At 46.4% G+C, this 23,904-nt stretch overlaps 1 protein-coding gene across 2 annotated transcripts in view; it reads right to left on the bottom strand.

Annotated features, from left to right (window-relative positions):
• Window positions 1-808: 808 nt before the first annotated feature.
• SBNO2 (strawberry notch homolog 2) overlaps window positions 809-23,904 on the bottom strand; it is a 153,029-nt gene continuing 129,933 nt past the window's right edge. For both annotated transcript variants that reach the window (XM_083363152.1, XM_083363153.1), the window contains exons 25-32: window positions 22,257-22,331; window positions 20,386-20,529; window positions 17,096-17,190; window positions 15,236-15,328; window positions 13,098-13,229; window positions 12,922-12,998; window positions 11,126-11,316; window positions 809-6,642 (exon numbers count right to left, since the gene is read on the bottom strand). In XM_083363152.1, the coding sequence (XP_083219278.1) occupies window positions 6,032-6,642; window positions 11,126-11,316; window positions 12,922-12,998; window positions 13,098-13,229; window positions 15,236-15,328; window positions 17,096-17,190; window positions 20,386-20,529; window positions 22,257-22,331 (1,418 nt within the window). In that variant the 3' untranslated portion in view covers window positions 809-6,031. The remainder of the gene's footprint in view (window positions 6,643-11,125; window positions 11,317-12,921; window positions 12,999-13,097; window positions 13,230-15,235; window positions 15,329-17,095; window positions 17,191-20,385; window positions 20,530-22,256; window positions 22,332-23,904) is intronic.

The following is a 23,904-nucleotide window of genomic DNA, read 5'->3' as shown; positions in this document are numbered from 1 at the left end:
TCCCGGCCCGCAGCTGGAACGGTGCTTCTCAAGGTTAATAAGGCTAGGACGTGTGGACTTCCAGAAACCTCCAGCCGGTATTGCCCAGGTTGTGAAACACTGCACTGCAGGTAGTCCTCGACTTACGACCGCAGCGGAGCCTTCCCACCATGGCCGTAAATAGGATGGTTGTAGTGGTCGTTAACGTGAACGCCACGGTTAAGCGGTGTCGCTAAAAAAAACAACGGGAAGTCGATGCCAGTTTTCGGCAAAACTGTCCTAAAACAAATAGCTGTAAGTCGAGGACTACCTCTGCCGCTAAAAAAAAAAAAAGGAATCAACTGAGAAACACTTTAAGCATACCGTTTTTGTCTGCAAGGAAAGTATCCCATATCTGGATGCGGGCCTGCCGAAAACTGCATATCGTAGAATATAGGACTGGAGGGCTGGAGACGTCTTCCAGTCCAACCCCACGCCCCTGCCCCATACAGAAGACCTCGCACCAAACCAGTCACATAGGTGTCCAGCGTATTTTTGAAAACTTCCAGGGATGGAGCCCCCAGAAGGCAAGTTACTCCCTTGCTTAATTGTCCTCGCTGTCAGAAAATTTCTCCTTAATTTTATGTTGGATCTCTCTTTCACAGCTTCCACCCCTTCTTTCTTCTTTCTTCCTTCCTTCTCGCCTTCCTCCTCTTCCTCTCCTCCATCCCTCCTTCCTCTCCCAATCCCTTTTTCTCCTCCCTACTATTCTTCCCTCCTTCCCTCACCCCACCCTCCTTCCACGCCACGCCACACACGTGCATACACAAATTTTTCGTTTCTTCCTTCATTCAACTGAAATGCCAATATTTTAATCCTTCTGATACAAGTACAAAATCCTGAAATCATTAGTCAAAAGGCACATTGTTCAACAGGGGGGGAAAAAAAGGAAAGAATCCTTCCCCACTCTTTACATATATACATTTTTTTTTCAATTCATTATAAATATGCATAGGAAAAACAAAACTAGGAGTCTTTGAAGTTGGTTAAAAAGTGCCACGGGAGAGGAAGAAAAGGTGGTGGGTTGTGTTTTTTTTTTGCCATTTACAAAATACAATCAATAGAACAAACAACATAATAATTTAGTCAAAAAAAGTAGCTATGACATCATCTTTTTTCTTCCTGACCAAAAATGGAGAAAAGGCCCTTCCCAGGGAAGGGGGTTGGATGTCCTCAGGGGGGCCCTCCTCAGCTTTATTAGCCACTTTCCCGAGAAAGCAGAAGAAAAATTGCGTATTTTTCTTCTTAACTGAACGTAAAAGAGCATTCTGAAGATCGCCAAGAAAGCATTATCTGTGGTGGGATAGCAAGAGGATGGGAGGCACTCAAACACCTTTAAATTTTTCCTGAGTCGTAAGGCTTTTTTTAAAAAAAAGTTCCCTTCCTGCCCGCAGGCCAGCAGACCCCCTCCAATCGAACTAACTGGGTTTATTATGGCTATTACACTTTTAAAACTAACTGGGGGATGCTTAGGTCAGAGGATTCAAATCAGGAGAGGCCCTCTGCTCTCAGCGTTTTTTGCATAGTTTTCTGATTTTTCCACCCACCGCTCTGCCCCTGCCTATTATTTTCAAGTGAAAATAAGTCATAAGGACTAAAAAGCTAAGTAAGGAAAGATCTAAACCGGCGTTTCTCAAGCTGCTTAGCATCATTTATTTAAGAAGGGTGGACTTCGACTCCCAGAATTCCCCAGCCAGCACGGCTGGGGAATTCTGGGAGTTGGTCCACATGACTTAAAAAGTTGCCGAGTCTTTGAGAAAACACTGATTTTAAACAGTGATTTAAACACTTGTGGGTTGGGGCAAGATGAGCGGGGGAAAAAATATTCCTAATTTTGATCCTTGGCTATTTAGAATGAGTATCCCTCTCACACAGTCGTACCGGCAACGTGTGATACGGTGGAGAAAAGCAGCACAAAAGTGTCCAGCTTCGTGGGACGAAAACTCCAGATTTTTTTACTCTTCTACTCACCTAATAACTGCCATACTAGATAGTTTCAAAGGTTTAACAAGTTTTTCAGAAGATACAAAATGGCAAGAATCAGCCAAGAAAATGAAGCTTTCTTTCTAATACAAGGAATTCCTTTTTTTGAAGATAAAAGAGTTGAAATTTCTCTGGACATAATGGCTGGGCCAAGGACCAGCTGATTAAATGCATGTTAGAGCCCTCCTACCCAGTGATACAGGTAAGTCCTTGACTTACGACTATTTGCTTAGTGACCTTCACATGACTGGATGTGATTTGCATTTCTGACCATCTGCAGTGTTCCGTGATCGTTTTATGCCGTTACAACATTCCCTTCTGGTTTTCAGCAAAACTAGGTCCACAGTGAATCACTGGATCAATTTATGACTGCTACTGGCCGCTTTTAGGACTGCTGCGTTCACTTAACGACCAATGGGGGGGGGGAAAGAGGTGGTAAAATCTGGTCAGTCGTGTGACCATTTTAGGACTGTCACGATTTACAACCCTGATGGGCAAGCTCCATTATGGTCGTAAGTCGAAGACTTACCTGCTAGTGAAATGTACGATTAGTTTGCCCCGCCCAACTGAAAACCATGTCATTTTGGGGGCAGATTTATGCCAATCTTGGAAAAACAACAAGGAAAATCTGGAACCCTTTCCGGGACGATAGCCAATCGGTTAGGAAATTTGTACGACCCTTTAATGCCGAGGATGGTTAGAGAATCTGATCTGGCGGCAGCAGCGGCAGCGAATGTGAGTCAAATAAAGGGAAATATTTGCAGCAGAACAGACAAATGAGTCCTTAAGATTTTAGGGCTAGATTTTGCTAGACATGTTGAGAAGCGTCTCGCGTTCCTACCCGGTGTGCTTTTTTTTTTTTCCTGTGGTAGTCCCAAGTCTGGAAAGGGCACCAAGGTGGAGAAGGACATCCCGGAGTAGGGGTGGGCAACTACGGCAACTTTATGCCCTGTGGACTTCAACTCCCAGAATTCCTGAGCCAGCATGGCTGGCTCAGGAATTCTGGGAGCTGAAGTCCACATAGGGCATTAAAAAGCTGCCGTAATTGCCTACTCCGGGGCCCAGGGCATCAGCAGCTGCCGCAAGAGGAAAGACACGCAAAGGACCTGGCACGCGGGCAATTTGGTTTCGTGCCCGAAACCCAGAGGAATTTCAACTCGGAGTATGTGCAATACAAAAAATTAAAACCTTTTGTACAGGACATAAGGAATCTCTTTGGAGCTAGCAACTTCTGCAATGCTACACCCTGAACTTTGAAATTGGCGGTGGGTGGGTGGGATGGGGTGGAGAGAAGGAAGCTGGCTTAACCGTAAAGCTAACCAGGTCACCCTAGACCGGTCCCGCCTTTGCCTTCCTGCCTTCATAAGGTGAGGCTGGAAGCCAGGAGATTCAGCCTGCCCTCTTGAGCAACTCGGCAAAGGGGAAGAGTGGGGAAAAAAAATCAGAAAGGCTGAAAGCAAAGAGATTAAGAATCAAAGTACCTTCAGTTGCCACTGATCAAAAGCAAAGAAACACAAGACGGTGCCTTAAAAAAAAAAGAAGAAAAAAAAAAAGCTCCAAGAGCAAATGGAGAGGAGTGGAAACTCAGCCCAGTTTCCTGAAAGTTACCAGGGAAAGGAGAAGAGTAGAATTGTAGTCCTCGACTTACGACCATAATTGAGCCCAAAATTTACATTGCTAAGCAAGAGAATGGTTGGGTGAGTTTTGCTCCTTTTTTAAACGATCTTTCTTGCCCCGGTTGTTAAACGAATCACTGTGGTTGTTAAGTGAGTCACACGGTTGCTAAGCGAATCTGGTGGTCCGCACTGACTTTGCTGGTCAGAAGGTCGCAAAAGGGGATCGCGGAATTCCGAGACACTGAAACGGTCATAAATAGAGCCAGTTGCCAATCGGCTGCAATCTGATCGCACGAGCACAGGGATGCTGCAGTGGGGAGAAGTGCGGGAAAAACGGCCCTAAGACTTCAAATGATCACTAAACGAACGGTTGTTAAGTCGAGGACTACCCGTGCAACTAGAAGGAAAATGGAAATACTGTTATTTGAGCTGAATTTCAGAGTGCTTCGCAACCTCCTTTTTTTCTGGCTGAGGATCGCCAGTTCCAAATTGGGCTTATTAAAACCGCAGCTGGACCTTCCTTGGCTTTAAGCCAGGGGTAGGCAACCTTGGCTCTTTTATGACTCGTGGACTTCAACTCCCAGAATTCCTGAGCCAGCCATGCTGAAGGGACAGGGAGAGGTTTCCAAGCTGAGCCATATTGGCTCGGGAATTTTGGGAGTTGAAGTCCACCAGTCACAAAGGGTCCAAAGTTTCCTCCATGCTGGCTCAGGAATTCTGGGAGTTGAAGTCCACGAGTCATAAAAGAGCCAAGGTTGCCTAACCCTGGCTTAAGGGCTCAGCGTTAAGCTCTGTGATTCTGCCATCCTTACCACCTTTGCTTTTAATAAAAACCAAAGGCATTTTTAAAAAGGGCTACACAAAATGCACAAAGCACGCTCTCTCGAGCCCGGCCCTCGAAACCCAAAACGTTAGGACTGCAGGAAGAGGTGCCTGGGAAAGCGAGAGGAGAAAGGCCACCGTGTCTTCAGCTCCAGATTTGGTTTTGTAAAAACTTCACCTACCACAATAAATATATGGCGCATTAAAAACGGGCTTTTTCCCCCTTTTGAGAATCACCAGCTTCTCAAGGTCCACCAGTCCGCAGACCAGTAAAGTAGTCCTTGACTTACGACCACAATCGGGACCGGAACGCCCATCACTAAGTAAAAGAGGTCATTAAGCGATTCGTCCCTGATTTTACAACCCTTTTTTCGCTGGTGTCGCTAAACGAATCCAGCTTCTCCCCATTGACCGTGCTTGTTGGAAGTCAGCCGCTAAGGTTACAACATAGATAACGTGCCGGTGGCCCAGCGCCCGAATCGCAAACACATGACCGAAGGAACCCTGCGACGGTCGTTGAGTGCGAGGATGGCTCGGGGTTGTTTTTTTTAGCACCCTCGTAACTTCAAAGCATTGTTAAACGAATGGTCGTAAGTCGAGGACGACCTGCGGCTGAGAATCTACAGATAACGCGATTGTGCAAAATTCTCCATTTGTGCAAAAAATAAAACCAGGGATTTTGAGAAAGTCCCCCCCACTTTGGACTGTCACTTGAATTGGACCTTCTTTTGACAAACCCGGAAGAATGAACATACGTGTGTGTATCTATGTCTGTGTACATATACAGGTAGTCCTCGACTTCTGAGCACGACTGTGCCCAAAATTTATGTGGCTAAATGAGACCTCTTTAAGTGCCCCAGTTTTCAACCTGTCTTGCTTCGGTTGTTAAGTGAATCACTGCAGTTGGTAAGTTAGTCCCCCGGTTGTTAAGTGAATCGGGCTTCCCCATTGGCCTTGCTTGTCAGAAGGTCGCAAAAGAGGATCGCGTGACTCCGGGGGCACTGTGACCGTCGTAAATATGAGTCAGTGGCCAAGCGTCTGGATTCTGATCACGTGACCGTGGGGGATGCTGCCATGGTCGTTAAGTTTGAAAAAGTCACTTGCTTCAGGGCCGTGGTAACTTCGAATGGCCACTAAGTCGAGGACTACCTGTATTCCCACATTCATTCTACGATTCTCATTTTCCAGACTCAGTCGTTTTTTTGGTTGGGTAGCCCAGAAAGACAAGCTTGGTGCTGAGAAGCGGCAGGCGGATAAAGAAGCCGGCAAGCGGCCATTTTGTGTGTTGTTGTTTTTTTAAAGTGCCCGATTCTCCCCTGGTATTTCGGCATTATCGCCCTCCCTCTTCCACTTATCCTCTCCCACACGTCCACTTTGCACCTCTCTCTCTCTCTGTACAGGCATATCAAAAAAAATTAGTACAGGCTTGACTGTATATTATATATAAATAAACTTTTGTTTCTGTTAAGCCGAGTTCCACGCCGCCCACCCCTTTGGAAGTGGTCCGTTCCAACCCAGGATTAAAAATACCCCCCCTCCCGGCCCAGTGTAAAAAACAAAACAAAACACCAGCCCCTCTTCCCCCCCCCAACTCAGCTGGCGTCGTAGAGGTTGGAGAGGGGTCCGCTGAACTGGATGACGCTCTGGCGCTCCTGCTCGCTGTTCTCGCCCCCCAAACCGAGAGGGCTCAGCATCATCTCCTCCAAGAGTTCGCGGAAGTTCAGGCTGGCCGGGGAGAAACTGTCCGCCAGGGGGAGTGGCAGGGCTGGAGTCGGGGGCAAAGGTTCGTGCTGGGAGGGGGAGCCGCCGCTGAGCGCCAGGCTGCCCACCAGCGCGGCTGTGTCGTAGGGCGCGTGAAAGCCGAACGGGGAGGGGGCGGCGGGGAGCGATGGGAGCAGCGCAGGAGGAGGCGGAAGAGGAGGAGGAGGAGGAGATGGGTCTTTCCAGAAGTTGGGAAGACCTTCCCCCGGTGGGCTGTTGGTCAGATCCCAGACCTCCTCCTGTGGCAAGGAAGAGCGCTGGGCAGGGATAAACCCTCCAGGCTGGCTGAGGTCCAGCGGTGGGACGAGCTGTGGGTAGGGCTGGCTGGGCATCATGGGGGCCAACAGGGCCTGCATCTGCTTCTGCTTCTGCTTGACGTTCTCGTCCATCTGCTTCAACTCCTTCAGCACCTGGTGGACGCAATTCTCCGGGATCTTGATCCCTGCGGAAGGGATTAAAAAAAAACATTTAGCAAGTCAACTTTCGGAAGGAGGCGAGACTCTCAAACCTCGCTCGCCCTCCTCCGGAGGCCCCAGCCCGAGGACGTAACTGTAGCTTAGGATTCCTGTGACCGTGATACGAGGCTGAGACGGCCGGGATCTGGGGGACAGAGAAAGGAAGGGAAGCAAGGGGGTCAGCGAGGAATGAGGGGAGAATGTGGGAAAACGCCGAGTACGGGCAGGTCCTCGACGTACAGCCATTTGTTTGGTGCCCGTTCGACGTTGCAAGGGCACCGACAAAAATGACTGATGATATTGATTCAATATTTAGGATTTAGATTCAGAAGGGAAATGAAAATGAGCTACGAGAATATAGCTCTGAATTATAATACGGAAGTTGGATTGAGAAAATAAAGGATACTTTATTAGTAAGTGATGAGGTACAACTAGGATGAGAAATAGAATATATTTGGGAAATAAAATAAGAATGCATTTAACTAAGCAATATGTCTGTTTTAGATATAACTATTATGTAATGAAATAGGGGAAATTTGGGTTACCTGAAAGCTAAATGTTATGGATCTTAAGGGCTAAATTGGAGCACTGTAAGTGAAATTAGGTAAAATTTAAAAACAGGACATGATATGTGTAAGTAAAAATATATTGATAAATGTTTTAACTGATCGTGTTATAATTAGAACTGTATTAACTTGATTGTGATATAGTAATTAAGGGAAATAGAGAGGGAATTTTTGATGATGTAACCTGAGATACGTACAAAAGATTTTTTTATTGGACTATTGATTACCCAATCACCATGTTGCTTCCTAAATATTTGGATGTAAAATTGGAAAATAAAACTTGTGGGTTTTTTTTTTAAATGACTTACGACCATTTTTCACACGACCGTTGCAACATCCCCGTGGTCACAAGTCAGACATTTGGCAACTGACTCATATTTACGACGGTTGCAGTGTCTCAGGGTCATGTGATCGCCTTTTGCGGCCCGTCAAGTCAAGGGAGAAGCCAGATTCACTTTTACAACCTCTACTAACTGAACAACTGCAATGGTTCACTTGACAAATGTGGCCAAAAAAAAAAAGTCGTACAATGGGGCAAAACTCACCTAGCAACCGTCTCGTTTAACAACTGAAATTCTGGGCTCAACTGTGGTTCTATATCGAGGACTAGCTGTACAGAAATGAGCTTGTGGAGAGGAGGAGATAAAAACACACCTGTCCAAGGAGAAGTGGGTGTGGAGTTGGAATAGTGTGCACAAAAGCTCAGGTTTAGCACTGAGGATGTTAAGCTGAGTCTTTTTTTCCCCATGGCACTCCAGTAATGTTGGGGGTGTAGCTTTCTAACCCAGGGCTTTTCAACCAGTGGTACAGGTACCACCTGTGGTACATTGGCACCTGGCAGGTGGTACGTGACCATCCTAGAAAAGTGGTAGTGGGGGAAGGTAATGAGCTGAACCGGTGGCAGCACCGCACAAGCCTGAGCGAGAGACGGCTGGAGCTGCAGGGCTGTCAGGGCTCAGCGAAAGCGCCAGGATCAGTGTCAGGCTCCAGATGGAGCTCAGCGCTGATCCTGGCACTTCTGAGCCCAAAAGACGCGCCGATCAGCTGGAATGTTGCAGCATCTCCAGGGTCTTATGATTTACATTCAGATGCTTGGCAACTGATTCATATCCAGGGTCCCAGGGTCACGTGAAGTGACCAAAACCTGCTGCAACCACCCAGCAAATGGGGGGAATAAAAACCAAACATCCCTCCACCCCACCCCCGCTGCCAATCCTCAACAGAAATGCTCACAACAATGACAACCTCGGACAGGAGGAAGAGCGCCGCCAGGCAGGCAGGCAGGTGTCTTGCTCGGCTGTGGCTTGGGGGGCACTTTTTCCAGTGCCATTGTAACTTCGAACAGTCACTAAGCGAACTGTTGTAAGTCGAGGACTACCTGTACATCACTTTTTTCCTTTTTTTTTTGGTCAAGTTTTTGACACCTTGCTAGGCGACTGGTGGTACTCGGATGTTGCCATGTCCTAAAAGTGGCACAACGGGTGAAAAAGTTGAAAAGCCCTGCTCTAACTCAACTGCATTGCAGGAGTGCCTGTAATTTGAATTCCAGGACTCTCAAGTCTTGGCTCCACCCAGATTTCTGATGGACTTCCAGGGAAGACCGGTGAACTGAAGTCCTCTCTGTGAAAGATTAGACAACCAGTGAATAGACCGGTTCCTGATTAAGGAGAGGACAGGAGATCGTTCACAGGTGCTCCGGATGGCTGCTCCTCTCAAGGAAACCACGAAAAGTTATTAAATTTATCTATCGCAAGACCATGACAAGACCCTCGCTTGACACACCCACACTGGAAGCCCTTATAAACAGAAGAACACTGACATCTCCTAAACTCCGCTGAAGATGTGACCTAGCCTGGTAACAAAATTGTTAAGGAATTTGTTGTGCAGAGGTCTCCTTGTGCTACCAAAGAGTTGCACAGACAAGGAAGGGTACTGAGAGCAGCAAGAGTCACACAAGAGTACACTGAGTTGTAAAAGCAAAAAGTATTTTACTTTGAGGTGGTGTAAAAACAAAAATGCACAGTCAAAAATAAACAGTCCAAGTCATACACAATAGCAACAGTCCAAGGAGTAATCCAAAATACAAAGTCTTCTTACCAGTCCAGAGGTCAATACACAGTTCAGGTTTACAACAGTAGTAAACCAACAGCAGAGCAAAAACAGTAATAGTAGAGATCAGTGAATTCAGAGAGAGAGAGAGAAGCTACGTTCCTAGCTCCCTCTTATGGCCATGAGAACACTTACACACCCATTGGCCAATTAACTACTTAAAGACATAGCATTATGGTTAATATATTTTTCAACCCAACATTGCCTAACACCATATGCCTAACAAAAATGTTCGGAAAACAACCCACAAGCTGGGAAAATGAACCTTCGCCCTCATCCTACACCTGAGCTACAGATATTCGCCACTATGGCAAACCTACGTGGGCGTACAACGCTTAAAAAGTGCCCGAAGGGAGGACAAGAAGCAACGGATGGAAACTATTATTATTAAACTTGCCCTCCACTAGGAGACTTCCTCCATGAATGCCTCCGCAAACAAACACATCACAAGACCCTCACTCGACACACCCACACCTGAAGCCCTCACAAACAGAAGAACACTGACATCCAGCTGAAGGTTGTTACCTATCCTAGGAATGAAACGTTCAAGAAATCAACCCACAAGCTCGGAGAAAAAACCTTCACTCTCAATTCATCTATATTTGTTGTAATGAAGATTGGGGAAGTCACTTCTTTGTATATTGACTTCCTTCATCTTCATCTTGTTCCATTTCTTGCACCTTTTATTTTTTCTTTATTATTCTTCCTTCTTTCAGTATAGCTCGTGTTCGTTTCTATTACCGGTAATCCTTGACTTACCACTGCAGCTGAGCCCGAAGTTTCCGTTGCTAAGTGAAACATTTGTTAAGTGACTTCTGCCCCATTTTATGACCTTTCTTGCCACAGCTGTTAAGTGAATCGCTGTGGCCGTTAAGTTAGTCACATGCTTGTCGAGAGAATCTGGCTTCCCCATTGACTCTGCTCGTCAGAAGGTCACCCAAAGGGATCACACGACCCCGGGGCACGGCAACCGTCATAAACATGAGTTATTTGCCAAGCGTCTGAATTTGGATCAGGGAGAATGCAGCCGTGGTCGCTAAGCGTAAAAACCAGTCGTAAGTCACTTTTTTTCAGCACCGTTGTAATTTCCGACTGTCACTAAATCAGGGGTCCTCGACCTTGGCAACTTTAAAGACTTATGGACTTCAACTCCCAGAATTCCTCAGCCAGCCCCACAAGTCTTAAAAGTTGCCATGTTTGGAGACCCCTGCACTAAATGCGCTGTTGTACATGGAAGACAACAGTCAAAATCCTTAATAAAAATTATACACCACCACCCACCCCCTCTTCAAATAGTACTACTTGAGTGTTCCTCTTGGGTAACTGTGGAATTTTGGAAACTGTCACATTTACAGTTTACATTTTTTTTAAGGCACATTTACACATTTACATTTTTTAAGGCAGAGATTCTTTGAATACCTTGAAACGCTCTGGCCCAGCTGAGTGGCTGGCTATGAGTTGACCTCATGGGGTTTAGGGGGGTTATTTTTGGTTTTTCTTTTTTTTTTTTGCTATTTATTTATTTATTTATTTTATTTTATTTATTTTATTACATTTATATACCACCCTTTCCCGAAGGACTCAGGGCGGTTTACAGGGTGACTAAAAAACAAAGATACTAAAGTTAAAAACAAATTAAAAAAATTATATTCGTCCCTGCATAAATAAAACCCCAGTTAAAATTAAGATTAATTTATTTATGGCTGCTCTCTTTCCCATCCCTTTCTCTGCCTCCCCACCGCCCGCCACCCGGGTTTCGCTGGCCTTAGGAGAACAGCTTGAGTTTGCCACTCACCAACTTGCTTCTTCTTCTCTTTGGTCTTGAGGCGGACGATCTGCAGATAGCTGGTGTTGGTGATATTAGCCATGATGCCAGCGATTTTGGTCCAGACCCGCAAGAGGCCCCCGCAGAGCATGTAATAGTGGCGTAATCGTGTTCCTTGGAAACATTCCTTTCCCTCCTGGACAAGCTTGCAGTTCCTGTTCCTGCGGGCATTTGTTAAAAAAGGGAGGGTTGGGGAGGAGGAGGGGGGGGGAAAAATGAAGAAGGGGAGCACGAGAAAGAAAACACACTGTCAGGCGTGAAAGTCCAGGTCCACGCCCAAAGGTTAAATTAAACCGATTCGTTGCTCTAGCCTTTGCACAAGAATCTTCTCAACTCACACTCGACCCCTGCTCAGAGTTAGATAAGAGTCAACAGCACTCAAGGAGTTCATTTGTGACTGCGCAGGGATTCTAGGCTGCTTCCTCTTTTCACCCTGCCTCCCTCACCATGCTGCTAGGCTGCACAGGTGGCCGAATCAAGACCTCACTTTCTTCCATGCGGCCCAGCAAGGAAGGCCTTCTCGCCTGCCCTTCCTTCACCTCTTGAGCTCTGCAGATCTTTGCAAGGTAAGTGAGCGGTGGTGAGGGGCAGAGGAGGCCGAAGTGGCTGAGGGAACCCCAAGGGGTGCGAAGGGGAGTGTGGGTTATCCCAGGGGATGGATGGAGGCCTTGGGAAGCCCACGTTACACATCCCGGAGGCACCCCATGCACCCTTAACAATCGAGGCACTGGGGAAAGAAGGGATGAAGGGGAGGGGTCATTAATGACGCATTTATCCCAACTTCCCACAGTAACGGGCAGGCTCCGTTACTGTCGTAATGTGAGGATTTCCTGTATATGCCAGTTTCCAAGCGGCCTGTTTTGGTCACGGGACCGCAGAGACACTGACGGTCCGAGTCACTTTTTTCAGCACCATTGTTACTTTTGAACGGTCATTAAGTAAAGGCTCAGAAGTTGGGGAATATCTGTAAAAAATATGACTCTATCAACACCCCCATCAGAAGGGCATCCACCCCTGGGTAACAATCTAGCAACATGCACTTATGCGCGTCTTCTTCATTGGCGCTCTCAGAAGCCAGAAGTGTTCTGTTCCAGCCTATGACCGGCCCTGTTGGTGTGTCAGGGACAACCCCTTTTTCCTTTTAACAATCAATAGGCTGGGGGGAAAAACCAACCCAAATTTATTTACAGTTCCAAATAATAAAGTCTTTCAAACAAAAAAGCAGCAGAATATTTTCTTCAACCAAAAGTACACGATTCAAAACATCCAACAAGAGTCAAAACAAGAGTCAAACAGATTAGCAAGAACAGGCCAGGATTCTCTTTGAATGTCTCCGAACAGTTGCCTTCAGCAACCAGCACCGCCCACACCTTCCCCTTTTATGATCTGTCCCAAGGTGTGGCTTCTCAATGCCTTCTCCTCCTTTCACTGAGTTGCCTCATAGATTTTCTCTGCTCTGCTCTGCTGGATTGCCTTCTGCTTCTAGCATCTCCGAACAGATTCAGCTGTGACTCCTCTGAGTCCAACACCTCCTCCTCACACAGCTGAGCCTCATGAGGAACATGACTGGAGGGGCCAGGCTGAGAGTCCTGCAGTGCATCAGAGCCTCCCTCCGACACCGAAGGCTCTCCAAACCCCTCCTCCTCCTCCTCAGATTCCTCAGACTCAGCTGCTTGGAGCACAGGCTGACACTGAATCACAACAAGAAGTGCCTCTGTTTTTTCTCAATGCTTCTGTGTCTGGAGCAGCACCTGAAGGTGACTTACCGCCCAGCGTGGTTGCAGTTTTTCAGGGAGAAATCGTAGCTGCTCTCCCAGTGGGGCTGAGCCTCTGCTGGCGACACCTGTGCGAAAGACCAGCAAGAAGGATCCGTCAAGGAAAGGCAGAGGAGAAAAGTTGGATCTGCAGTCGCAACCCCCCATGGCTACAGGCTGGGCCTTACCGGCTGGTACTTCTTAAAAAGGCTGTCCATGGCCTCCAGCTGGCTCTGCTTCCCAATGTTCGGCTTGTAGAGGGTGAAGTATTTCCCACGCGTCTGTTCCGCTAAGAGGCAAATGTATTTCTTGCCTCGGACCTGCAGGGAGCACGAGGCCCATAGTTAGTTTAGCGGGTGGGGGAGAGAGAGCGGAAGTCCACAAAACAAGGTACTGCAGATTAGGGACCTGGAGTCAGAGCTGGGTGAATGAGCTCAACACCTGGACAACGAGGTCCTTAAAAAGCTGGCATTGATCAGGTAACAGGTAACCAAGAGCAATTCCGAAGCGGAATCACAACACAATCCGAAGTAACCTGAACAGCGAGTTTGTGGGGGACTCTCCAGCTAGAGTGGAGGGAGGTGTTAAGAGGGGGGGGGGTCAAGCTTAGAATCCTTGCACAGCAGAAAATGGCCTGGGCTTGTTCTTCCCCACAATCCCTGGTGTCTCATTTGACCGTTCCCAAGGAACAGGGTTGTCTGGAGAGATTCTTCTAACGTAGGTGACTAATAATAAAACTTCTGACTGTGTTCTGTCCCAGCCTACGTATGCCCTTGTTACTTCACAAGGCAACCCGTTTTTTAACAGTAGACTGGAAAAATAAACAGACCATCATCTCTTGACACAGACGTTCTTTGCAAACAGTTGCCTCCAGCAACCAGCCCTGCCCACACATTCCCTTCTGGTTACACAGCCCCCAAGGCGTGGCTTCTCACTACTTTCCCCTTCTCCCCTGCAGTTGCCCCATTGCCTCCCTCTGATTTACTCGTGTGACCTGTCTACCTTTACCTGCGTCTCTGAGGTCTTCCAGCTGTGCTGCCTCTGAGTCTGACTCATCCTCCCAGCACAGCTGGCTTTCAGCTTGACCACGAGTGGCAGGGCCAGATCCTTCCTCATTTTGTAAGTCTTGTAACTCATCAGAGCCTTCCTCCGACACTGATGGCTCCCCAGGACCCTCCTCCTCACATTCCCCAGGATCACAGCCTGCCACAGAATCACACAGGCTGAGACTATTCACCAGTGGTTCTGGCTGCTTGCCCCTGACAGAGTACAGCTCTTGGCGATGGGCAGGGAAGGTCAAGGAACAGAGTTTGTTGGGTGCTTAATGACACGACCAGTGTGAGGGAGAAAGGAAAGCCCACTCTCTCTCACACAATGATGGTGTTACCTAGGCTGGTCATGAAACATCTGCAGGAAAACAACCAAGGTCAAATAACACCAAGGACCCAACAGCTCAGTCCCGAGCTCTATATATTCTCTGCTGTTGGAACAACTTTTTGTTTATCTTATTTATTTGTATCCCACTTTTATTATTTTTACAAATAACTCAAGGCAATGAACACATTCAACAAACTTTTCCTCCTCCTATTTTCCTCACAACAACAAGGCTGTGAGGTGGGTTGCACTGAGAAAGAGAGACTGGCCCAACGTCAGCCAATGAGCTTTCATGCCTAAGGTGGGAGTAGAACTCAAGTCTCCTGGTGATTGGCCCAATGTCACCCAGTAAGCTTTCATGCCTAAGGCGGGACTTGGAACTCATGATTTCCCACTTTCTGGTCTGGGTGGGACTAGACCACTAGACCAAACTGGATCTAAGAAAGTTTTAAACAACCTTTGCTGCCTTTTCGATGCCTATTACGGTCTTGTTTTATGATATATTTGTTTTATACTAAGTCCCCTCCATCTGCTGAGGAAGAGGCAACCTCCTTCTACTCCAAATGTTTGGGCCATCGATTTCAGCCAGGTAGAACCAAGGATTCTGGAAACTGTACTTCAAAGCATGTGATGGACACCATGTATAATCTGTTTCTGCCTTAGTTCCCTCACAAGAGAACGTGGACTGGGAGTAAGCAGTTGTGAGCTGCTGCTGATACAAACCATTCAGCTGGCGGCTGAATGAATGAATGAATTTGAATTGAACTGAACTGAATATTTGCCAGAATAATCTCCTCCACCTCCTCAAAGCCCTTTAGCAGAATAACTAAAAAGGATGATTTTCACTTCTGATGAAGATGCTTACCAACCTCTCCCCTTGTGGAAAAACTTTATCACCCCAAAACTTCCATCGGATCCCCTCCCCCACTCCACTCCCACCATTTTTTCTTACCGTGTGGGACAGGTAGAAACCATCGTTAGGGCCCGTCAGGTGAAGTGACTTCTCGTAGACCTCCTCCCATTTCAACCCTCTGTCCACGCTAATCTAAAGGTGGGACAGAAATAAGCAAAGAAGCTCAATGTCTGTGGAGATTCTCAGTCATCCAAGTCAAAGATATCCCAAAGGTGCTTTTTTTTTCCAGGAGGCAACTGGACTTTCGTGTTTTTCCCTTGAAGACGTTTCGCTTCTCATCCAAGAAGCTTCTTCGGCTCCGACTGGATGGTGGGGAAGGGGTTTATATTCCTTATATACACAAGGAATATAAATCCTTCCATTGCCTCCTGGAAAAAGCAACTTTGGGAGGAGCAAAGAAGCTGTTTGAGTACAGGTAGTCTTTGATGACACGTGACCATTAGCTTAGCAAAATTACAACGCCACTGAGAAAAAATGACTTATGACTGGTCATCACACTTACAACAGCGGCGGTGCCCCATCCCACCCCCCCCCCACCCCGGCCATATGATAAAAATTCGGGCGCTTGGCAACCAGCCTGTAATTATGATAGTTGCAGCATCCCAGGGTCAAGTGATTGCCAAGAAAGTTTAGAACAGTTATGAGAGATCTATGAAGTTCAAAATATTTTGCCGCTAGTGGCATCTTACTGGAAATACGTAAGATTTGTATGTAGAATAGTGTTTCTCAACCTGAGCAACTCTTAAGATGTGTGGACTTCAACTCCCAGAATTCTGGGAGTTGAAGTCCACACGTCTGAAGAGTCGCTGTCAACATCTAGCTCGAGAATCAAAGTAAAACTCTAGCAATAATTCCGTTTCTGGGAAATCTTACATTTTATTGAGTACACTGTGTGGTTATGTTGAAGCAAAACTTAACTCTGAGGTTCCCACACCAATTCATAGACTTCAACCGTAGTTTTCCCAGCCAAAACCACAAGGTCTTTCTACGGGGGGGTGTCTTTCTACGCCGAGAGCATCCTGTCATACGGCATCACAGTCTGGTTTGGAAGCATCCCTGCTTCAGACAGGAAGGCGGTGCAGAGAATGGTGAGGATGGCCTTAAAGATCATTGGCAATTCCCTCCCTCCCATCCAGGACATAGCAGAGAAGCGTTGTTTGAACAGGCTCTGTAAGATTATCCTCTTCACAATCTGTTTTCCTTGTTACCTTCTGGGAGGAGGCTTCGTGGTATCCGTAGCAGAACATCCAGATTCAGCCACAGTTTCATTCCATACAGCATTAACCTTGTGAACTCTCAAGATTTCTCCTTCCGTTATATATTCAAGATGGGCAGTGTTTAATATTTTATTGTTATGTATAAGTAGGGGTGTGGGTCTATACATACGTTGTATGTAGTATGTCTTAGGTGTGTGACATGTATGTTTCACTTTGAGAGTAGGCAACTAAATTTCATTTTTGATGTGTGCCGTTGTGCCCACCGTAAAAAATGACAATAAAGATTATCCTATCTTATCTAATCCATATCAACAAGTCCACTTCGTTTTGGGAACCATCTGCTTCAAAGCCACACCTGTTCTGGTGCCCTTGACAAGGCTTCAGCCCCACCCCCAGTCTGCAGCCGAATCAAAAAAGCTTCATTTCTCCATCTACCCACTTCAAAGTTAACAGCATCCTTTCCCGTTATCTAAAGGCAAGTTGAAACGCAGAGACACGTAGCTGACAAAGTTTCATCCTTGGCAGTCGCTAAGGTTGAGAAACAGACTGATGGAGAAGATTGGAGATCCAATGCATCTCCGGGAAAATTCCAGTCCGAGGCTTATAAGAAGCAGCAAGTCAGAAGAAGCAGAGGCGGACCACCACCAAAGAGAGGTTTATGAATCCTCTTGCAAGGTCTTACCTTGTAAAAGACCACCTGGCCATCTTGTGGGTGGCCTGGTGTTAGGAAAACCTGTTTGCTCTCCTCGTAGATTTCATCAATGCCAGGAGCCAAGTCTGAGGAAAGGGGAAGGCAGTGAGAATGAGTAGAGGTGATAACCTCAGGTTGGACGGAGCCCAGAAAAAAACATGCGGATGGAAATCAAATTTTTCTCTCCTCTTCCCCTGACATGCCCACATTGTGATCACTGTTGCATCTCCCCCTTCGTCTTCCAGCCTCGTAGTTGTGAAATGTTGGTGGGGCCGCAAAATTAAAAAAAAATGAAGGATCCGCCCCTTTTACAAAGTTGCTGACTGGCGTAAACATCACAGAAAGGCCAAGGTTGAGTTATAACAATTACTAGGTGCTGGCCAAGGAATCAGGAGACTGTGAGCTTTAGTCCCTGCCTTAGGTATGAAAGCCAGCTGGGTGACTTTGAGCCAATCACCAGGAGACTGTGAGTTCTAGTTCCACCTTTGGGCATGAAAGCCAGCTGGGTGACTTTGAGCCAATCACCACTAGAGTGGGAGTTTCTAGTTCTGCCTTGGGCTTGAAAGCCAGATGATGACTTTGAGCCAATCACCAGGAGACTGTGAGTTCTAGTTCTGCCTTAGGCATGAAAGCCAGCTGGATGACTTTGAGCCAATCACCAGTAGAGTGGGAGTTCTAGTTCTGCCTTGGGCATGAAAGCCAGCTGGGTGACTCTGGGCCAATTGTTCTCTCTCAGCCCAACCCACCTCGCAGGGTTGTTGTTGTGGGGAAAATAGGAGGAGGAGGGAGAATCAGGCATGTCCACCACCTTGAGTTACTTATAAAAGTAATAAAGACGGGATAGAAATCTAATAATAATTCCCTGACCATCCCAGTGTCCTGAATTATTGGGACCATCTATGGGTTTTTAGGAAGGTTACCTGAGGAACCGTTTCACCCCAAAAGGATTGGCCCTCCTCACTCACTCTGGCAGAAAGGCAGATCCCGCCAGTAAAAGAATTGCAGCTGGCAGGGTCCAGGACAGGGGTAGGCAACCTTGGCTCTTTTATGACTCGTGGACTTCAACTCCCAGAATTCCTGAGCCAGCAATGCTGAGGGGAAAGGGAGAGGTTTCCAAGCTGAGCCATGCTGGCTCAGGAATTCTGGGAGATGAAGTCCACGAGTCATAAAAGAGCCCAGGTTGCCTACCCCTGGTCCAGGAGAAGATCCTTCTCTGTTGCGGTTCCCATTCTCTTGGAACATTGTGACACTCGAGGTGAGTTCTGACCCCTCTCTTGGTCTTCTGAGAGGGCTTAAAAACCTGACCGACAATAGGTTTGGTGCCCCAATGAGGCCATCCCATTTTGCAGGTGGCTAGTAGATTAGAACATGAGAAGATCCCACCTCCACTCGGTCTATGCGTTGATTCTTTTGATCCATTTCAATATTCCATAGGAGAAGAGCAGACAGAGCTATCGTGTCCCCCCCCACCCCTAAATAAGACCGGGTCAAAGTATCATTTAGCATTTGAATAGTTATTAGTTATTGTAATTAGAGGCTATATTATTTTTCTTTTCCATGGTTAAGGAGAGTTAAAGTGCGATGGGGTTTAAAGAGTAATTATAGTAATTAGAATATTTTAGAGTAACATTGTATGATGTAATACCCTGTATTTGGCTCTGGGAAGTCGGGGTGTGTGTGTTGGGATGGGGAGAGGGGTGGGGTAGATGGGGTATATGTTTCAAAAATGTATTTTAAAACTTTTCAATTAAAAAAAAAAAGACCGGGTCTTAGATTAATTTTTGCTCCAAAAGATGCAGGAGGGCTTATTTTCCAGTTAGGGTTTATATTTGGGGAAATACGGTACTAAACGCGTCCATCTGGCTGACCATCTTAACTGGGGCTTATTTTGGGGATGGGGCTTATATTACGAGCCTCCTGAAAAATCATGCTCTGACTTAGGGCTTATTTTCCGTTTGGGTCTTATTTTTGGGGGGGGGGGGAAACGCGGTAGAAGGCAGAGTTGAGAGCTCCCAGTTAGATCCTGGGAGAAGACCAATCTGATTGGGATGGGGCTTTTTTTGGCCTGATCCAGCGGGACTCCGCCAATCGTTATGCATTCTAGGACAGTGTTTCTGAATCTCTTGGCAACCTGAAGCTGTGTGGACTTCAAGCCCCAGCACTGCCCAGCCAGCTTTGCACATTTTCAAGCTGCCAAGGTGGAAAAACACTGCTTTGGAAAGTCATGGGCTACTCCCAGATTGAACGAAGGTCCAAGAAGAGTACTTTAAGTCTCTTCTCTCCGTTTCCGAATACTTTCTTGGATATGGAAAATTGACACGGTGGCTCAGTGGGTTAGGACGCTGAGCTTGTCGATCAGAAGGTTGCTGCAGTTTGGCGGGTCGAATCCCGAGTGCCGCGTAGCAGAGTGAGCGCCTGTTACTCGTCCCAGCTTCTGCCAACCTAGCGGTTCGAAAGCACGTAAAAATGCAAGTAGAAAAATAGGGACCACTCCGGTGGGAAGGTAACAGCGTTCCGTGCGCCTTTGGCGTCTAGTCATGCCGGCCACATGACCACGGAGACGTCCTCGGACAAGCGCCGGCTCTTCGGCTTTGAAATGGAGATGAGCACCGGCCCCTAGAGTTGGAAACGACTAGCACGCACGTGCGGAGGAACCTTTACCTTTACTTGGAAAAATCAACTGCACGATGGTAAGGAAGGAACACCGTGGACTCTCAGAAGCGTGTCATTCATTACATAAATCTCTCTAGCAAGGAATACAAGCCTGTGGATGCTGCCAACTCGATGCCAAAGGTGCTTTTTTCAGGAGGCAACTGGCCTTTCCTGTTTTTTTCTTTGAAGACGTTTCTCTTCTCATCCAAGAAGCTTCTTCAGCTCTGACTGGATGGTGGGGAGTGGAAGGATTTATACTCCTTGCAGACAGCTGGTCATTTGCATCTTTTTAGAGGCTCATCTGTGTCCTCAGGGTCACCAGGATGGTGCAAATGGGTGTGGAGCCTCCTGGGGTACAGGATGGTCCCGAGGACACAGATAAACCTCCAAGTGGCATCAAGGACCCTCTAAAAGAAGGTAAATGGCTAGCTGTCTGCAAGGAGTATAAATCCTTCCCACCATCCAGTCAGAGCTGAAGAAGCTTCTGGGATGAGAAGCGAAACGTCTTCAAAGAGAAAAAACAAGTTGCCTCCTGAAAAAAAAAAGCACCTTTGGGATAACTGCGACGACCTGGATGAACTGAGAATCTCCATGGGCATTTGCCAACTTGGCGTGGGCCTGCCGCTTACCCAGAATCCCCATGTCGTATTTGCCATCTTTCTTATCCCTCTCTATCAGGTAGTCAAAAGTGTCATTGAAGTACTGGAAGAGCAGATTCTGTCTGTCAACCTCCAGGCCCAGGATGCGATTTAGGAACTTGGTGATGGAACAATCTGCAAGGAAAAAATAAACAGAGAAAAGGACATCATGCCTTTAGTTTACCGTATTTTCTAGCGTACAAGATGACTTTTTAACCCATGAAAATCTTCTCAAACGTCAGGGGTTGTCTTATACACTGGGTGCTGAAACTTTAGGGACAGGGCTGGCTGGAAAACCTGGAGTGGATCTCCCATTTGGTCTGCGCAGGGAAAGCGGGACCAATTGGAGAAGAAGCTGCAGTCTGTGATTTTTTACAGGCTGGGGTCTGGGCGTCTTTCCTTCTAAAGTTGAAGAGCAGCTGCAGTCTATCCCAACTTGAAAGGCAGGTGGGGAATGCAGCAGCCAGAGCAGCTGCTTAGCTCTAAGGACTCATTTGACTCAGGAACTGGGCGGGCCGGCTGGAAAACCTGGAGCGGATCTCCTATTTGGTCTGTGCAGGGAAAGCTTTAGAGTGAATTAGGAAAAGTTTAATCCACTTGCACTGTTTTATGTTTACATGTTTGATGACAAACAGCCTTATGTTTAGAAGTGACAGTTTTCCTACTAAGTACCTGCATGTCATAAGCATTTGAATTAAAATTACCATATTAAAATCAAATCTGATGTTTTTTAATTTTTATTTGGTGTGCGTTGGAAGAGGGGTAGTATTATACGGCGAGTATAGCCCAAACCCTATAATTTAACAGTCGTCTTATACGCCAGAAAATACGGTATCTTGGACACCAGTCTCCTGAGTTGCAAAGATTTATTCAAGGACCCGGGTTGTGTAAATCTTAAGCCTAAGATGTTTGTCCTCATTTCTTGACATACGCTCTTATGTTATGTGCGTATTAGCGTAGTAGACTATCTTCAGCGCAAAATAAATTACAGGCGGTCCTCGACTTATGACCACAACTGAGCTCAAAATTTCCACTGCTGAACGAGACAGTCGTTAAGTGAATTTTTGTCTCGTTTTTCTTGTGACCTTCCTTGCAGCAGTTGCTAAGGGAATCACGGCAGTTGTTAAGTTTAGCAACATGGTTGTTAAGCGAGCCTGGCTTTCCCCATTGACTTTGCTTGTCAGAAGGTCACAAAAGGGGATCACGTGACCCCGGGATACTGCAACCGTCATAAACGCACGCCAGTTGACAAGCATTTGAATTTTGGTCACGTGACCACGGAGTGTGCTGCAACGGTCGTCAAGTGTGAAAAATGGCCATAAGTCACTTTTTTTTCTGTGCTGTGCCGTTGTAACTTTGAACGGTCACTAAACAAAGTTGAGGATGACCTGTACCAGATCCCTAAACTAGGAATGAAGAAGGCAAAAGCCCCAGACCAAAGGTTCACTTTCCAAATTTGTGATCAATACTGCAGTTGTGTTTGCAAATCTTCTCACTCAAAGTCCTGTCCAAGTTTTCTTTCAAAACTCACGAGAACCGAAGGGTCAGGAAAAAAAATTTTTTTTTCTAGTTATAAGAAAGAGTGTTGAATGTTTTCACGAAGAACTGGAGACGATTTATAATCAAACCGAAGTTCATGATGAGGTTCCCCTGACTCAGGGGTAGGCAACCTCGGCTCTTTTGTGACTCGTGGACTTCAACTCCCAGAATTCCTGAGCCAGCAAGTTGAAGTACGCGAGTCATAAAAGAGCTGAGGTTGCCTGTCCCTGCGACTCGTACGGCAGGCCGTGATAAGCAGAGATGACGACCGCTGTGTGGAACAAGAGACAGGCCAGTGAACGGAGACAAAGGGTGTGGCTTACCTTTCTCCATGCTCATGAAGCCGTAGCGCATCTCCTTGCAAGAGATTCCCACGGAGAGGAGGGATTGCTTCATTTCTGAAAATCCAGAACTCATTTTAACAGATGGAAAGCAGCTAAGCGATAAGACTTATTAAATCGGCTTCCACGTGGATTAAGTATGACGCAGTGTTTAAGAACGGCCTCAAAACCCAAGCGAGGGCTTTTCAACAGAGCCTCAATCAATTGAAGAATTCTGCAGGAAGCGGACCCCATTGGTTGGGGAACATACCGGTATTCTTGATTAACCCTTGGAGTTTCTAATTAACCATTTAACCCCTGGAGTCCTGAATTTACCCTGTAAACCGCCCTGAGTCCTTCGGGAAAGGGCGGTATATAAATTAAATTAAATTAAATTGTGTCTAGTCCCCAACGTTCACCTACTTGTGTATAAAGAAAGAGGTTGACATGGGAAGATATTTTTGTTTGCTAATGGTTACAATAAAAATTTTTTTTTTTTTTGCAATCGGAGCTTTTGGCAGTAGGACCATCTTTCTTTACCAAGAGAAGCAAAATGTTTTATTTGGCTGGATATATTCTAGCAGGTGGTGGCCTCCAATTGCAAAATCCTCAGGTTTGGTATATAGGATACAGGATACAGAATAACAGAGTTGGAAGGGACCTTGGAGGTCTTCCTGCTCAAGCTGGAGACTCTCTGCCATTTCAGACAAGGGGCTGTCCAGGCTCTTCTTAAAAGCCTCCAGTGTTGGAGCCCCCACAACTGCTGGAGGGAAGCTGTGCCACTGGTTGATTGTTCTCGCTATCCAGAAATTTTCTTTCTTTCTTTCTTTCTTTCTTTCTTTCTTTCTTTCTTTCTTTCTTTCTTTCTTTCTTTCTTTCTTTCTTTCTTTCTTTCTCTTTCTTTCCTTTTTCTTTCCTTTTTCTTTCTTTCTTTCTATCTTTCTTTCTTTCTTTCTTTCTTTCTTTCTTTCTTTCTTCCTTCCTTCCTTCCTTCCATCCTTCCTTCCCTCCCTCCCTCCCTAACAGAATAATAGGGCTGGAAGGGACCTTGGAGGTCCTCTAGTCCAGCCCTCTGCTCAAGAAGGAGACCCTCTGCCATTTCAGACAAATGGAGCACCCACAACTGCTGGAGGGAAGCTGTGCCACTGGTTGATTGTTCTCGCTATCCAGAAATTTTCTTTCTTTCTTTCTTCCTTCCTTCCTTCTTCTTCTTTCTTTCTTTCTTTCTTTCTTTCTTTCTTTCTTTCTTTCTTTCTTTTTCTTTCTTTCTTTCTTTTTCTTTCTTCCTTCCTTCCTTCCTTTCTTTTTCTTTCTTTCTTTCTTTTTCTTTCTTTCTTTTTTTTCTCTCTCTCTTTCTTTCTTTCTTCCCTCCTTCCTTCCTTCCTTCCTTCCTTCCCTTCCTTCCTTCCTTCCTTCCTTCCCTCCCTCCCTCATAACAGAATAACAGGGCTGGAAGGGACCTTGGAGGTCCTCTAGTCCAACCCCCTGCTCAAGCAGGAGACCCTCTGCCATTTCAGACAAATGGCTGTCCAGTCTTTTCTTGGAAACCTCCAGTGCTGGAGCACCCACAACTTCTGGAGGGAAGCCGTTCCACTGATAAATGGTTCTAACTGCCAGGAAATTTCTCCTTAATTCCAAGCTGGATCTCTCT

Source organism: Vipera ursinii (assembly GCF_947247035.1).
Source record: "Vipera ursinii genome assembly, chromosome: 1".
Taxonomy (NCBI): domain Eukaryota; kingdom Metazoa; phylum Chordata; class Lepidosauria; order Squamata; family Viperidae; genus Vipera; species Vipera ursinii.
Note: the sequence above shows the minus strand (reverse complement) of the source record. Positions and strands in the feature narration are given on the sequence as shown.